General features: G+C 39.4%; 1 protein-coding gene across 6 annotated transcripts; it reads left to right on the forward strand.

Moving 5' to 3' along the window:
- Nucleotides 1-1,642: 1,642 nt before the first annotated feature.
- Nucleotides 1,643-14,256, forward strand: MTRF1L (mitochondrial translation release factor 1 like). 6 transcript variants are annotated; one of them, XM_065931088.1, is made up of 8 exons: nt 1,643-1,958; nt 4,704-4,783; nt 7,059-7,242; nt 7,830-7,993; nt 11,677-11,794; nt 12,907-13,043; nt 13,841-14,002; nt 14,077-14,256. In XM_065931088.1, the coding sequence occupies exons 1-8, from the start codon at nt 1,700-1,702 to the stop codon at nt 14,113-14,115; spliced, it is 1,143 nt and encodes a 380-aa protein (XP_065787160.1). In that variant the 5' UTR covers nt 1,643-1,699; the 3' UTR covers nt 14,116-14,256. The 6 variants fall into 6 exon arrangements, 5 of the variants coding, with proteins under 5 accessions (XP_065787160.1, XP_065787161.1, XP_065787164.1 ...); XM_065931091.1 differs by lacking the exon at nt 14,077-14,256 and adding an exon at nt 4,021-4,069 and having other exon boundaries at nt 1,914-1,958; nt 13,841-14,070; XR_010662462.1 differs by lacking the exon at nt 14,077-14,256 and having other exon boundaries at nt 12,821-13,043; nt 13,841-13,977.
- Nucleotides 14,257-17,263: the final 3,007 nt, after the last annotated feature.

Genomic DNA, 17,263 nt, shown 5'->3' on the forward strand with positions numbered 1-17,263 from the left:
ATTACTTAAATTGCTTACACATCTGAGGGAAAATAATTTCTGGCTGGATTCTTTACATTATTTTACAAGGTTATTGCTTATTACATTTTTGCACCTTTTATAAGTAATGAAGTATGTTCATGAAATGACTTGTTTTGAAAATTCGGCTGAGAAATCTGAGTCAAGTAGCTTCCCCCAGTTCTGTGCTTAAAACAATATTCAAAGCTGAGTTTAGACTTGAGAAATATCTGTTCCTAAAAGAGATGTAGATAACCCCATCAGTCCTGTTCTATACTCGGATTCGAATTTTTTTAGCTTCGATTTTGATCACTATTTTAAAGCAAGACAATTTTGTAAAAGTAGTTTGGCTTTAATTCGCATACAAAATGAAAGATTTGAGTTAGTGGAAGCTTCTAAGCAGCCAAACATATTTCTATTTTATATTGTTTGGAGAGTGATCTCATCTTCTGCCTCACTTTGCATTTGTATGTAGAGTACAGAGATGAATACAACAGAGGCAAGCGCATTTTATAAGAATTTTATACTTAATTTTGATTAGATGACTTAAGGATGACTTAACCTTGCAAAGGACTCCTGTGTTTTTATATTTAAAAAATAAATAAGTGAGCAGCTTTTCCAGTACGTCAGGTCTCTGTAGAGTTACGCTACCACTCAGTAAACCCTGCTCAAACTGGTTAGGTGGCGAGAGTGCCCCAACTGAGAGTTCAGCCGCAGCATCCCCAGGCCTCTCTGGGTTGTATTATACTCTCCTATACATTCTTCTGGTGCTCTATGAAGAGGTTTTTAAAAAGTCAAAAGCATTACGCCAATAAACTTCAGTATTCTGAGCACTAATCCACCATCTCAAACTGGCGGGCGGGGCCACCGGGGGCGGGGCCACCGGAGGCGGGGCTCTCAAGCCTTTGCTTGGCAGTGGTTAGCGGCAACAGGAAATGAATGGCTCAACGTCTTTAAAAAGTAGCCGATTAACAAGGGATAAGTGAGACTAGGCAGAAGAATCGGGTGGAAACAAGTCGTTTAAAAGCTATGTAAATTAAGTGGCAGATAAAGGGCAGGAAAGGAGACTTTGCTAAATCACTCGGTGACTGGTCTTCCGAGTCCACTTGTCACGTCCCCATTAATAGGAGCCTTGACCGCCGTCGAAAGGAGAAACAGGAGCAGGAGAAATGGAAGAGGAGTAAACACACATACACACACTGATGGCCATTCTACAGCTCGCCCTTGGAGACGACAGTCCAGGCTGACATCTGTGCTGTGACCTCGGCTCCTGTGGCTGACACTGAACGGCCCTCCATCGCGGTACTTGAAAGCTTCACTGAGTACCTGGGAAGCAATCTCGACGTCAGAAAGCGTGATGACAATCTATGCCTTTCCCCTTCCGGCCCAATACTCCGCCCCGGCTCGTTCCAGGAGGCGTTTCTGACCTACCCTTTTAGAGGAGGTGTCCGAGGTTTCTCAGACCCGCCCCTATCACGTTTGGCTCAGCTCCTCAACTTCCGGCCTCCGCGAATACTACGGCGTTTAATAATGCATGACCGGAAGTTCCCAACCAGGCTTCCTGGAGGCCCCTTTAAACCTGCGCGTGAGTTGGGCGGAGCTCAGATAGGTCTCGCCCCTGTGTCCGAGCCGCGCGGTATCGCGAGATGTGCTCTGTCCGGAACTTCCGGGTCTTGTCTGCCATGGTGGTCTGGCTGTAGTTATGCGCTCCCCGTTACTTTGGAATATTTTTCGGGGCTTTTGGGCCCGCCGGGATGTTGTCCCGGCCCGCCGACACCTGAGCTGCGGTAAGCTGCCCCTGGAGGAGCTGTTTGCCCGCGGCGGACCTCTGCGGACCTTCCTCGAGCGCCAGGTAGGCTCTGAAGCCCAGCTACCGGTCAGGCGGCCTGAGCTGGCGGCGGCGGCCAAACTTCTGAGCGACAAGGAACAGGAGCTGCAGGAGACCCAACTCCTGCTGCATGGTAAGGGCCTGGCCTGGGGAGCGGGATTCCGAGCCGAGGCTTGACCCTTCATTTGCCCTTTGCACCAAGCCGCCGCTCACGTCTCCACACACTCTGATTTTGAAGTTTATACTCTGTTGCAGCTCTTTATGGTTTACACCAGAGGTCAAGACATCATTATGTGAGTTCTGGTCCCGTCCTCTCCTTGTGCTCTCTTGACAGTGCTGTTCGCCCTTTTACAAAACTTAAGTTGACTTTAATTGGTTGCGTATGTAATAGCAGGAGTTGAGCTCACCGAAGACAAGGCCCTGTTCCTCTTAAGGAGTCGAGAGCAGTGTTTCTCAGTGTGGTAGAGCGGCCACCTGCAAAAGTGACAGGAGGAATGCGTGCGAGTAAACCTAGACTGGAACTCTGAGACTTAGAAACATGCGGCGGTTTTAACAAGCTTGCCAAGTGATTCAAGCCCATTCGAATCTGGATGGGGTCCAAGTTACTTAATTTGCACAAATTCCTGGGGATGACTAGTGGCTGGCCTGTGGCCCACACAGCGGAAAGGTTCTAGAGAGGGTCACAGTCTACTGAAGCAAGAAAATTAATTCTGATACAGCTGATAAGTGAAAACATAGATCAGTAAAGACCTGGGAGAGCAAGGAGAACTTGAAAGGAGAAAGGCTTATACAGGGAGAAAGGCCCAACCTTAGGTGATATAATAATAGTTTAACTTTTATCGATCCTTTTCCTACTCTAGGTTTTGCTTATCTATTAACTCATCCAGTTCACATCATAAACTATGAAGTAGGTTCTATTAGCCTCATGCTACAGAAGAGGAACCTGAGATACAAAGAGAACATAGCTCTGCCCAGGTTACACTGCTTTTAAGGAATAGAGCTTGAATAGGACCGACTCCAAATCTCATGCTTTTAATCACTGAATTCTCTGTTAACTGAGGGAGGGGGTAGTTTGGGGAGGGGGGGGTGGGGTGAGGGGTTAACCATTTTGTAAAAGGGTTCAAATACTAACCTGCCAAGTTTAGTTTTATCCTTTTGGCAGAAGGAAACCAGCAGAAGCTTTTGGATTGAGAGTGAATAATAGGAATAGCTTTGTTGCTTAGGAACTTTGATGGGTGGCAGTTAGCAGTCTGGAACAGGACTAAAGATGCCATGGAAGACAGAAGGCTAATGCAACTGTATAGTTGAGACTTAAGGAGAGTCTAAGTTAAATGATTTAAGAGAAGAAGCTGCCCAGACTGTTAAAGAAAAAAAAAAAAAATAGAAGTAGTAAATTAGGGGAAAATTAAATCAGTTTCATAAGCCAAGCTTCAAGTCCAAGTAGCAGCCACAAAGCCTTAATATTAAAAAAAAAATTATATTCATTACATGTTGAAATTGATAGTGTTTGGGGGACCTGAATTAATTAAAATGTGGTATTTAAGTTAGATTACTTCTGTACTCTAGTTCCAGTCTTCTTCATCTTAACTGGAACACTACATTTCAGAACTAATAAGGCCCCTTAGAAGTCATTCAACTCGGATCCTTCATTTTGCTCTTGAGGTTACCAAGATTCAGAGAAGTTAGGAGTGATGTTCTAAGGGAACCTTAGTGGTTGAACTGGGGCTGTAATTTATTTTTGCTTTTTTTAATGAAGCACGTTTTTCCATTTCACCACATTTCATAAAGATTCTTGCCAGAATAATTTCCTGCCATGTCACCAACACTCCCTGTATTTGTTTATCTCAATTTGCTGTTGCTATTATCTCTCATTGAGTTAATCCTTTTTTCATTTTTTCTGCCCATCCCTAAAACAAGCAAAAAATTCCTTCTGCATGCTGTTATTTTTATATTTAACCATATAACATTTTAGGCTGTTATTTTTTGTGAGCTTTTCTCCCCTAGAATAATATAAAGAAACTAAAATGACCTAAAATCCTGCCTTGAGGGCAAGTCTTACATGTTATTCCCAGTTCCCAGCATAATTGGTTCTTAGTAAATGATTAAGACATTCCAGCCAATACAGAGTTTGATCTTTTAACAGAGATGACAAACTGTAGTAGCTAATACAATTTCCCCTTCTCTCCTTTTTATAGGCTGCATGTTGTCCGTCAGATAGAGGAAAGAGGAGGTATATTTTGTAAGGTAAAAGTGAAAACTAGATGAAATAAGAACTAGAGAAAAGCCTGAAAGAGAAGAAGAGTACTTCATGAAAAATACTCTGTAAATATCAGGGAGGGTCTAAATGTTTAGGTGGATACTTTTATATTAATGAAGCATTTACTAATAAAACATATAATATAAGACAATAAATAACTTTCTACTTTTTAACTCAGTGTTGGCTTTACTAATGGTACCTTATATTCCCCACTGATCTAACTCACTCAGTGCATTCATTTGTTATTGTAGAGTCTAAGTTTGAAAACTAAAAGCATATTTGTTAATATGAATAGTTGGGGGAGGCAGAATTATAGAAAAGTTTAGTAGCTTCTTTGTATTTTCCTATAGAGATTATTTTTAACTTCTACCCTTCTCCTTAGGAAAAAAGTTTTTGTTTTTTAACTGCATGCTCATAAAAACTAGTGCACAAAGTGCTATAAATTAATGACAGTTATTAAAAAAGGATAATTGTTAGGTTTCCCTTTAGCAATGACAAAACTTTTGCCTTGAACTCTGTTAGCTATTTATTACTAATTCAGGAAAACCCAACCTGCCTTGAACTCTGTTAGCTATGTAATACTAATTCAGGAAAACTCAACCTGCTGCCTTTTTCTCTTAGATGAAAATGAGGACTTAAGGAAACTTGCCGAAAATGAAATAACTTCATGTGAAAAAGAAATAGCTCAATTAAAGCATCAGGTATGGCATTTGTGCAAAGAATAAAGCATTCTGCTATTACTTTTAATATATTTTATTAGATCTTTATAAAAGCAAGTCAAGAACTAATCAGTGTGCTAGTATTTACAATTATAAACCTGGTTTTTAAAGCAGAAAAAGCAAACTCCCTATAGCTCTGTTTTTATCATACTAAAAGTATTGTAGAAGTCTGAAAGAAAGATGAATGTCACATTAATAGAATTTTCCAAGAAGGCAATGAAATGTTGGTAATAGGTTTTCTCTCTTTTGTTTTTTGAGAGAGGTGAGGGTGGGGGTAGACATGAGTAGAAGAGACTGTGGAGCAGTGGTAGGTGGAAGCAGGAATATTTCTTTATCTTTTTGTCTTTGACACTCTTATAGAGTGCCAACCTAGACTAGGCCCCTCAGGATTTTGAAAACAGAATTGCATTTATATCTAAGAGTATTGGCTTTATATCTAGGAGAACTGCAGAAGAACACATTAAGTTAGATGAAAAATCATGAAATTAGATCCATTGTTTGTTAATTCTGTAAAGCAGAGCTTAAAGGTTTACAGCAGTTATCTCTGGAAATATAAGTGAAAGAATATGATAAAGTGACAACGAAGCTTGGAACTGGGATGCTTAACTTAGAAATTCTATCTCTTTACCTAAGTGTGGAATTTACCAAAAATTAATTTCCCCACCACCTACTCTAGAAGAAAAGTTCCACAATAGACTGAAAAGTCTCAGGTAACTTGCCTTCTACTCTATAAACTTTCTTTGAGGTAGAAGAATGTGTGTATTAATGGTTTCTGTTCATTGACTAGTAATTCACAGGTGTAAGTTGCATCATGCTAGTTCAAGATGTGAATGGTCACATTCTATTGACACAGGCTAGAGCGATGGAAATGGAGAAGGCAATGGCACCCCACTCCAGTCCTCTTGCCTGGAGAATCCCATGGACGGAGGAGCCTGGTAGGCTGCAGTCCGTGGGGTCGCTAAGAGTCGGACACGACTGAGCGACTTCACTTTCACTTGTCACTTTCATGCACTGGAGAACGAGATGGCAACCCACTCCAGTGTTCTTGCCTGGAGAATCCCAGGGACGGGGGAGCCTGGTGGGCTGCCGTCTGTGGGGTCGCACAGAGTTGGACACGACTGAAGTGACTTAGCAGCAGCAGCAGAGCGATGGAAAAGTAGGAAAACAAGGATAGCTCCTAACCAGCACAGAGTGGTGATGTTTCAGAACTCAGGTAGACTTGGGTTCAAGTTCTAGCCCTTCACTTTCTAGTTATAGGGTATTGGTCAACTAGGGTTAAACTTATTAGTTAAGTTAAACTTAGAGAAACTTAGTTTTCACATCTTAAGGTGGAGCAGTTAATAGCACCTGCCCAAGATGTATTAAGAATTAAAATACATGAAGTATTTAGCAGAGTGCCTGTCTATTAAAGAACCATTTTTATAAATGTTGGCAGCTTTTCTTTCTTAATTCACCTCATCTGAGAAGTCTTTATTCTATGTCTCTGTGATTAATACATACTGAAGTGTGAAACATACAATTTTAATGGAAGGAAAACTGACTTAGGCACAAGGATCTGAGTTCCAGTAACTGACAGTTGGCTTTTTAATTCACCACTGCACTGTGTTAATCTCATTTTCTTTGACCTGTAAAATGAGGGAATTGGACCAGATCATCTCTAAGAGCCTCTCCAGTTCCAAAATTGCAAGTGTCTCTTCCATATTAAAGAAGCTTAGAAAAAATACAAATGCAATCTGAGTGTTCTTTTCCTGCCATAAGTGAAGTGAAGTCATTCAGTCATGTCCGACTCTTTGCGACCCCATGGACTGCAGCCTCCCAGGCTCCTCTGTCCATGGGATTTTCCAGGCAAGAATACTGGAGTGGGTTGCCGTTTCCTTCTCCAATAGTAGGCAATAAATCTCCAAGGATTGCTTCTTCTGCCTGCTACACACAATACAGTGTCCTACTCACAGCAAGGACTTAATTATTAACCGAATAGAGAGCTAATATAAAGTATACATGAACACCGAAAAGAAATAAACTTGTAAGTTTTAGCTGAACCTTACAGCATTTGTAATGTAGTTGTAACCTTAATATTTTTGGAAGTTGTGTGTTGTATGGTCTAATTGACAAGATAGTGGAATAGTAATCAGCAATATTAAGGTATTTGCTTAGAGAAACTTTTTTAAGTAAATTTAAAATTCTGTATCTAATCACTGAGCTCTTTTTCAAAAAGTTATAAATCAGTTATAGGAGGGGTGATATTTTTTATTTGCAGATTATCTTGCTTTTGGTTCCCTCCGAAGAAACAGATAAAAATGATTTGATCCTGGAGGTAACTGCAGGAGTTGGGGGTCAGGAGGCAATGTTGTTTACCTCAGAGATATTTGATATGTATCAGCAGTACGCTGCATTTAAAAGATGGCATTTTGAAACCCTGGAATATTTTCCAAGTGAAATAGGTCAGTAAACTGTTTGGTTTGTTTTGAGAAAAGCACAGATCTTATTTATTTATCTATGTGTATTTTAGGGAAGGGGTTGGAAAGACCATGATTAAGCCTTATAATTTTTGTTAAGGATGATTAAGTCGTTTTATGCTTATCGTTTGCTTCATAACTGTTGCTGTTCAGTTGCTAAGTCGTGTCCAACTCTTTGCGACCCCATGAACTGCAGCATGCCAGTCTTCCCTGACCTTCACTATCTCCCAGAGTTTGCTCAAACTTAATAATGTTGAATGCAGAAATGTTACCAGTTTTCAAATGGCCTATAAAATACTTGTCATTCAGTGACTAACGGTCTTTTAAAAGTAGTTCTTCAGGGTGTTACGGAGTCAGTTTGTTGACTCTATAAATGCTTTATGTTTAATAATTATAAGCAACAAAGATACTAAAACACTGAATATCATAGACTTGCTAAAGGCTTTCAGTGATTCACAGTTGATGTATTTATATAATTTTGTAGCTCCTTTAATTATATTTCAAGATAGAACTGGTGGTTAGTTATTTATAACTGGCAGGAATAACAAACCTCTTTCACCAATGTTTTCAAGGTGGCCTTAGACATGCGTCCGCCAGCATTGGGGGTTCAGAAGCCTATAAGCACATGAAGTTTGAAGGAGGTGTGCACAGAGTCCAGAGGGTGCCCAGGACAGAGAAGCAGGGCCGCATCCACACCAGCACCATGACTGTGGCCATCTTACCCCAGCCCACCGAGGTGAGGCGCCAGAGCCCCCACTCCTGGGAGTCCTAGCCCAGCACAGCGCCTTGCCCCCAAGTAACACTCGCCTCACTGAACTGAGTATCTCCTTTTCTTATTCGACTTTCATCTTGTATTTGAGTTGCTTTTTCAAGTATATTAGGACAGTCCAATAGGTATGATTTTAACAATAAATGGTAAGAATGAAGGATATATAAGTGAACTGAAGGGCTTCTCTCGTGGCTCAGTGGTAAAGAACCCGCCTGCCAATGCTGGAGATGCGGGTCCAATTCCTGGGTTGGAAAGATCCCCTGGAGAAAGAAATGGCAACCCACTCCTGTATTCTTGCCTGGGAAATCCCATGAACAGAGGAGCCTGGAGGGCTGCAGTCCATGGGGTCGCAAGTAGAACATGTTCAGTTCAGTCGCTCAGTTGTGTCCGACTCTTTGCGACCCCATAGACTGCAGCACGCCAGGTTTCCCTGTCCATCACCAACTCCCGGAGCTTACTCAAACTCATGTCCATTGAGTTGATGATGCCATCTAACCATCTCATCCTCTGTCATCCCCTTCTCCTCCTGCCTTCCATCTTTCCCAGCATCAGAGTCTTTTCAAATGAGTCAGTTCTTTGCATCAGGTGGCCGAAGGATTGGCACTTCAGCTTCAACATCCGTCCTTCCAATGAATATTCAGGACTGATTTCCTTTAGGATTGACTGATTGGATCTCCTTGCAGTCCAAGGGGCTCTCAAGAGTCTTCTCCATCACCACAGTTCAAAAGCTTCAATTCTTCAGCGCTCAGCTTTCTTTATAGTTCAACTCTCACATCCATACATGACTGTTGGAAAAACAATAACTTTGACTAGACGGACCTTTGTTGGCCAAGTAATGTCTCTGCTTTTTAATATGCTGTCTAGATTGGTCATAGCTTTTCTACCAAGGAGCAAGTGTCTTTTAATTTCTTGGCTGCAGTCGCCATCTGCAGTGATTTTGGATTAAAAAAAAATAAAGTCTGTCACTGTTTCCATTGTTTCCCCATCTAATTTGCTATGAAGTGATGGGACCGGATGCCATGATGTTAGTTTTCTGAATGTTGAGTTTTAAGTCAACTTTTTCTCTCTCCTCTTTCACTTTCATCAGGAGGCTCTTTAGTTCTTCACTTTCTGCCATAAGGGTGTTGTCATCTGCATATCTGAAGTTACTGATATTTCTCCCAGCAATCTTGATTCCAGCTTGTGTTTCATCCAACCCGGCATTTCACCTGATGTACTCTGCATAGAAGTTAAATAAGTAGGGTGACAATATAGAGCCTTGACATACTCCTTTCCCTATTTGGAACCATTCTGTTGTTCCATGTCCAATTCTAACTATTTCTTCCTGACCTGCATATAGATTTCTCAGGAGGCAAGTCAGGTGGTCTGGTATTCCCATCTCTTTAAGAATTTTCCAATTTGTTGTGATCCACACAGCCAATTGTGGATATAATTGGCGTAGTAAATAAAGCAGAAGTAGATGTCTTTCTGGAACTCTCTTTCTTTTTTGATGATCCATCGAATGTTGGCAGTTTGATCTCTAGTTGCTCTGCCTTTTCTATATCCAGCTTGAACATGTGGAAGTTTATGGTTCACGTAAACTTATTACGTATTACGTATTCTTGAAGCCTGACTTGGAGAATTTTGAGCATTACTTAGCTAGCATGTGAGATGAGTGCAGTTGTGCAGTTGTTTGAATATTCTTTGGCATTGCCTTTCTTTGGAATTGGAATGAAAATTGACCTTTTCCAGTCCTGTGACCACTGCTGAGTTTTTCAAATTGCTGGCATATTGAGTGAAGCACTTTCACAGCATCATCTTTTAGGGTTTGAAAGAGCTCAACTAGAATTCCATCACCTCCACTAGCTTTGTTTGTAGTGATGCTTCCTAAGGTCCCCTTGACTTCACATTCCAGGATGTCTGGCTCTAGGTGAGTGATCACACCATCATGGTTATCTGGGTCATGAAGATCTTTTTTGTACAGTTCTTCTGTGTATTCTTGCCTCCTCGTCTTAATATCTTCTGCTTCTGTTAGTCTATACCATTTCTGTCCTTTATTGTGTCCATCTTTGCATGACTTGTTGACTAAACAACAACAAAGTCATATAATCCTGCATTGTCTATTATTTGTCCACTACTAAGCTTACAGCAGGTATTTTGAGACCATCTAAAGGAGAAACAATATTAAATAGAGTTTACGAGCCACTTGCCTTTATAAAGACTTGATTTGTGTGACTTGTTCCCAGAATATAGATAGCAAGAATCCTGTTTTAACAAAGGGTAACTACTTTACAGAATTGCTACTTTATAATCCAATCATATTAAAATAGTAACACATCACTACATTGTACACAATGAGTATATTTTATTTTCACCAGGAAATTCTCAGTCTGTATCTTTTTAAGTAGCTTAGTTGGGAAGTTCTATTTTGCTTACATCACTTATGCTGAAAAGTGATGGGAAATTTGTAACTTGTTTTTTAGAATGAAATAAGAAGCATGTGAGAAGGAAGCTTGAGGATTTCTGTTTATTACTTTCTAGGGAAAGTCTGTATTACTGTCTAGTAGGGTACACGGAGTTCCTTTCTTTAGTCTAATTTTTGTAGGAAATCTTGGTGAGGAACAGGATAGTTAAGGGAGAGAGGGAAGCAGGATAAATGGCAAAAGCAACACCTTGATACTAGTCACTTTGGCTTAAGCATCTTGGAGATGGAAGTTTTCAGGAAAAGATGGAGACTGAGGTCCATATATCATCTCATTTAATTCTTCCTAGCAACAGTAAAGAGCTGCATAGGGAGACCTAGAAGGCCTGTGAATGGTAAGATGCCTGCTGCTAGAGTTGTGGACATCTCACAGACTGGGTATAGTTCATGCAAGAGCTTTTTAAATGCAGTACTTTGGATGGTGACTGCCAGGACAGAGCATTTGCTGACATCGGATCCAGCGTATTTGTGAATTGAGTCTGTATCCTTGACTTGTTGGTATTTGCCATTTCCATTCATCTCTGCTCTGCCTCTTAGTATATTTAAATCCTCTTGTATTTAAAATGAAACAAAATAAAATCTTCCTATATTGTTTTAGCGTCATTTTTTTTTCTCCGCCAAAGTCTTTTGAGCTCAGAAATCATTTTAGTGATTATATTATATTCACATTTCTATTAATAGCTGAGATCTGCCATTGGTAATATGAGGGTAACTTACAGAGAAGTCTAGTTTTTGAAGATTAGGGAGGGTTTGTTTTTATTTTGCGTTATATTTTGATACTTATCCACTGTGTGCATGCTAAGACACTTAGTCGTGTCTGACGCTTTGTGACCCTATGGACTGCAGCCCATCAGGCTCCTCTGTGCATGGGATTCTCCAGGCAAGAATACTGGAGTGGGTTGCCATTTCCTCCTCCAGGGGACCTTCCTGTCCCAGGGATTGAACCTGCGTCTCTTAGGTCTCCTGCAGTGGCAGGTGGCTGCTTTACCACTAGAGCCACCTGGTAAGCCCCACTCTTCCAGTAAGAAAAGTCTAAAAAAAATGGTATCCTTCCAGTTACTTTTTGTTCTTAAAATTAAACCTTCCAAATCTTATATAATTATCTATGACATGCATTTTTATAAATAATTCTCTTTGAACAGATCACACATGTAATTTTCAAAACTCCCAACTTTTCTCTTACGTGTAGATTAACCTGGTGATTAATCCTAAGGATTTGAGGATTGATACTAAGCGAGCCAGTGGAGCCGGGGGGCAGCACGTGAACACCACGGACAGTGCTGTCCGGATCGTTCATCTCCCAACAGGTGCGTGGTTCCTTCTTCAACATAAAAATCACACTCTGAATGATGTTTCCTCTGAAATAGATCTTCAGTTACCAGAGACGTATAGACTACTAGGAACTGTTTATTTTCAACACCTGATTTATCTATATTCCTTAGCTGAAACTCTGTAGGATAATTACAAAGCCAGGAAGAGGAGAGATCCATGCCCAGGAAATGTCCACATTAGTGATTACATCACTAATTTAAAAAAAAATCCTCACAGTGAAGTAATATGGGTGGTTCTTTATAAGAAAATGCTCTAAATCACCAGTTTTTAGTGTTTTTTGGAGGTAGGAGGAAATGAATTCCTTTGAGAAAATGAAAACTTGGACCTTCTACCCAGAAACATGCTTATATGCAAAGTTTTGCATGTAATTTCAGGGGCTTCTTTCCATTAAGTCCATCTGCAGACATCTGGGGGTTCTGTCCTGGTTAGTGTTAGGTATTGCAGCTTCTTAATTCTTTAGAATTTTGGTAGAAAGAACTATATCTGTTTTTACAAGTATTGCTGCGGTGACTTAGATGTGAAAACGAGCAGGGGATAGGAAACCTCAGTCTTCCTATAAATGATCTCATAGGCGTAATTCCCATGGTGGATAATGCCTGATAGGAGTGCTTGGTTGATTTTTCTTTTTTTTTTTTAATGAGAAAATTCTCATGTTAAATTTTAAGATGATGTTTTATGTAACACATTGTATATAAACAGGAATAAAAAAAGTGAACCTCAAAAATATTAATAGTGATTATCTCTGGTAATAAAATTAACTTTTATAATTTAGTTTGTATAATGAGTAGTTAACTACATTTTTTAAAAACTTGTGGTGACTGGCTAAAAGTAGCAGAAAATAATCCATATTAAATGACTAATGCTTACTGTTCAGTATGTATACTTTCAGTTTGTAAATATTTTGAGCTATAAGTTCAATTTTCTAATAATTATAAAGTTACCTGTTATGTGTATAGTATTCCTTTTTTTATATTAGAGTCCTATTTTTTCCCTTCATAAAGGAAGAAGAAAAAGGATGAGAAGGAAAAGGATAATACATGAAGAAGATTTTTCTATTAAAACTTTTAATTCTCATAACACTATTCAGGTACTGTTTCCGAGTGCCAACAAGAAAGATCTCAACTGAAAAATAAAGAGATGGCTATGAAAAAGTTGCGTGCAAAACTGTACAGCCTGCGGCTAGAAGAAGAAACAAGTAAACGATACAATGCTAGGAAGATTCAGGTAAAACTGAATTTTTAAAAATGCTTTGAAAGGATAAAAGTATTTTTAGATTACCCAGTTTTTATATGTGTTAAAATTATTTCCTTGTATTTGTCAAAATTAAAGTATAATTCATGTTGTTCAACCAAGGGCTTATTTTATAGTAATCTTACTACACATTTACACTGTTTTTTGTATTCAAAGGTGTCTTTCTCAGACTTTTCTGCAAAGTTATCTTAAAAATATGTACCAAATTCCCGTTCATTTTGAATCCTTTCAAAATTATGGAAGAAAGTTGGAATAGAAATTGAACTTACCTTCTTCTGTTTGGCAGTTGATTTTATAATTACAGACCCCTTCTATTAACTCCTTATAATGGAGAGTTGATCACTTTGTCATCACTGATGATAACCAGATTAATTCAAAGATTATATATATTTAGCTACCATTTTTGGATATCAACTCTGTCTGTGCCAGGGTGTATGTGCACTATCACTGTGTAGTAGATGTTATCTGTATTTTAAAAATAGGGAAACTAAAGTTTAAAGTTGAAATAAAGTACTTGAAGTTATAAAGTGAAAAATGGCAGAGAGGATTCAAAATTCAAGTACTAAGCTGTCTGACTTTCAAGCCTGTGTTCTTTTTTCTGTATCAAGTTCCTATGTTATTTGAGAATTCAAAATGTTTAAAATTTGGTTTTTAACATTGTGTTTCAAATTATAAACCAAGAGCTTAATCTCCAGGTAAAATAACATTGTAAATTTAGTTGTCCTGAGTTTAACTGTCTTGTATCCTTTTTTTTTTCTTTTAATATGTAGATTGGCACAAAAGGAAGGTCAGAGAAAATAAGAACATATAATTTTCCACAGAACCGGGTCACAGATCACAGAATAAACAAGTCACTTCATGATCTTGAAACTTTTATGCAAGGAGAGTACCTACTGGATGAACTTGTACAGTCATTGAAGGACTATGCTAATTATGAATCTTTAGTAGAAATTATTTCCGAAAAAGTTTAAGTTGATTTGTAACTAAAGATTTGTATAGCTTCTGATATGAATCTTTAGTAGAAATTATTTCCAAAAAAGTTTAAGTTGATTTGTAACTAAAGATTTGTATAGCTTCTGAAAATTCTGTTATAGCAAATCAGGTTGTGTATATACAGTATTCTCTTGAAACACATGAGTTAACATAGTTGAGAGTAACATTTTTAATAAATAGCTAATTTATATAAGTCTCTGAATGTATTAAGTAAAAAAACATACAATATAATCATGAATCTGGCTGGATATTTTGAACTCTTCCTTACAAGAAGTAGACAAAGGAAAATAGTCCTTTGTTTTATGTAAAGTATCTAATGAATGATCAGAAATTCGGTTTAACTCTTAAGGGAAAGATGTATGAAGAGATTTGTTGTTGTTTAGTCTGTAGGTTGTGTCCTACTCTGACCCCGTGGACCCCTGTCAGGCTCTTCTGTCCAGGCAAGAATACTGGAGTGGATTTCCATTTCCTCCTCCAGGGGATCGTTCCAACCCAGAGACTGAACCCTCCTATCCTGCATTGCAGGCAGATTCTTTAGGATTGAACCACCTGGGAAGCCAGTATAAACAGATAATCGCTGTCTGAAATGAAACTTGTCCTGTTCCTCTGTAAACTGTTTCTCGTGGTGTCATCTCACTTTCTTTCCTGGCATGATCATCTTCCCTCTCAAATTTAAAATGTACTCTTCTTCAATTCCTCTTCCTCAGTTCAGTTTGGTCCCTCAGTCGTGTCCGACTCTCTGTGACCCCATGGTCACCAGGCTTCCCTGTCCATCACCAACTCCCGGAGTTTACTCAAACACATGTCCATTGAGTCGATGCCATCCAACCATCTCATCCTCTGTCGTCCCCTTCTCCCGCCTTCAATCTTTCCCAGCATCAGGGTCTTTTCCAATGAGTCAGCTCTTCTCATCAGGTGGCCAAAGTAATTGGAGTTCCAGATTCAGCATCAGTCCTTCCAATGAATGTTCAGGACTGATTTCCTTTAGGATGGACTGGTTGGATCTCCTTGTAGTCCAAGGGACTCTAAAGAGTCTTCTCCAACACCACAGTTCAAAAGCTTCAATTCTTTGGCACTCAGCTTTCCTTATAGTCCAACTCTGACATCCATGCATGACTACTGGAAAAACCATAGCTTTGACTAGACGGACCTTTGTTGACCAAGTAATGTCTCTGCTTTTTAATATGCTGTCTAGATTGTTCATAACTTTTCTTCCAAGGAGTGTCTTTTAATTTCTTGGCTGCAGTCACCATCTGCAGTGATTCTGGAGCCGAAAAAATAAAGTTTTGTCACTGTTTCCACTATTTCCACATCTATTTCCCATGATGTGATGGGACGAGATGCCATGATGTTAGTTTTCTGAATGTTGAGTTTTAAGCCAACTTTTTCACTCTCCTCTTTTACTTTCATCAGGAGGCTTTTTAGTTCCTCTTCAAGGGTGGTGTCATCTGAATATCTGAGGTTATTGATATTTCTCCCAGCAATCTTGATTCCAGTTGTGCTTCATCCAGCCCAGCGTTTCTTATGATTTACTCTGCATATAAGTTAAGTAAGCAGGATGACAATATACAGCCTTGACTTACTCCTTTCTCTATTTGGAACCAATCTGTTGTTCCATGTCCAGTTCTGTTGCTTCCTGACCTGCATACGTATTTCTCAGGAGGCAGGTCAGGTGATCTGGTATTCCCATCTCTTGAAGAATTTGCCAGAATTTGTTGTGATCCATAGTCAAAGGCTTTGGCATAGTCAATAAAGCAGAAGTAGATGTTTTTCTGGAACTCTCACTTTTTCGATGACCCAATGGATGTTGGCAATTTGATCCCTGGTTCCTTTGCCTCTTCTAAACCCAGCTTGAACATGTGGAAGTTCACGGTTCACATATTGTTAAAGCCTGGCTTGGAGAATTTTGAGCATGACTCTCCTAGCGCGTGAGATGAGTGCAATTGTGTGTTAGTTTGAACATTCTTTGTCATTGCCTTTCTTTGGAATTGGAATGAAAACCGACCTTTTCCAGTCCTGTGGCCACTGCTGAGTTTTCCAAATTTGCTGGCATATTGAGTGCAGCACTTTTCACAGCATCATCTTGTAGGATTTGAAATAGTTCAACTGGAATTCCATCACCTCCACTAGTTTTGTTGGTAGTGATGCTTCCTAAGGCCCACTTGCTTCGCATTCCAGCATGTCTGGCTCTAGGCTGGTGATACACCATTGTGATTATCTGGGTCGTGAAGATCTTTTTTGTATAGTTCTTCCGTGTATTCTTGGCCAGCTCTTCTTAATATGTTCTGCTTCTGTAGGTCCATACCATTTCTCTCCTTTATTGTGCCCATCTTTACATGAAATGTTCTCTTGGTATCTCTGATTTTCTTGAAGAGATCTCTAGACTTTCCCATTCTATTGTTTTCCTCTATTTCGTTGCACTGATTGCTGAGGAATGCTTTCTTACCTCTCCTTGCTATTCTTTGGAACTCTGCATTCAAATGGGTATATCTTTCCTTTTCTCCTTTGCCTTTCACTTCTCTTCTATTCACAGCTATTCGTAAGGCCTTTTCAGACAACCATTTTGCCTTTTTGCAATTCTTTTCCTTGGGGATGGTCTTGATCCCTGCCTCATGTACAATGTCACGAACCTCTGTCCGAAATAGTTCTTCAGGCATTCTATCAGATCTAATCCCTTGAATTTATTTGTCAGTTCCACTGTATAATTGTAAGGGATTTGATTTAGGTCATACCTGAATGGTCTAGTGGTTTTCTCCACTGTCTTCAATTTAAGTCTGAATTTGGCAGTAAGGAGTTCATGATCTGAGCCACATTAAGCTCCCAGTCTTGTTTTTGCTGACTGCATAGAACTTCTCCATCTTTGGCTACAAAGAATACAATCAATCTGATTTTGGTGTTGACCATCTGGTGATGTCCATGTGTAGAGTCTTCTTTTTTGTTGTTGGAAGAGGGTGTTTGCTATGACCAGTGTGTTCTCTTGGCAAAACTCTATGAGCCTTTGCCCTGCCTCATTCTGTACTCCAAGGCCAAATTTGCCTGTTACTCCAGGTATTTCTTGACTCCCTACTTTTGTATTCCAGACCCCTATAATGAAAAGGACATCTTTTTGGGGTGTTACTTCTAAAAGGTCTTGTAGGTCTTTATAGAACCGTTCAAGTTCAGCTTCTTCAGCGTTACTCATTGGGGCATAGACTTGGATT

This window comes from Muntiacus reevesi, chromosome 3 (assembly GCF_963930625.1).
Source record: "Muntiacus reevesi chromosome 3, mMunRee1.1, whole genome shotgun sequence".
NCBI classification, from domain to species: Eukaryota; Metazoa; Chordata; class Mammalia; order Artiodactyla; family Cervidae; genus Muntiacus; species Muntiacus reevesi.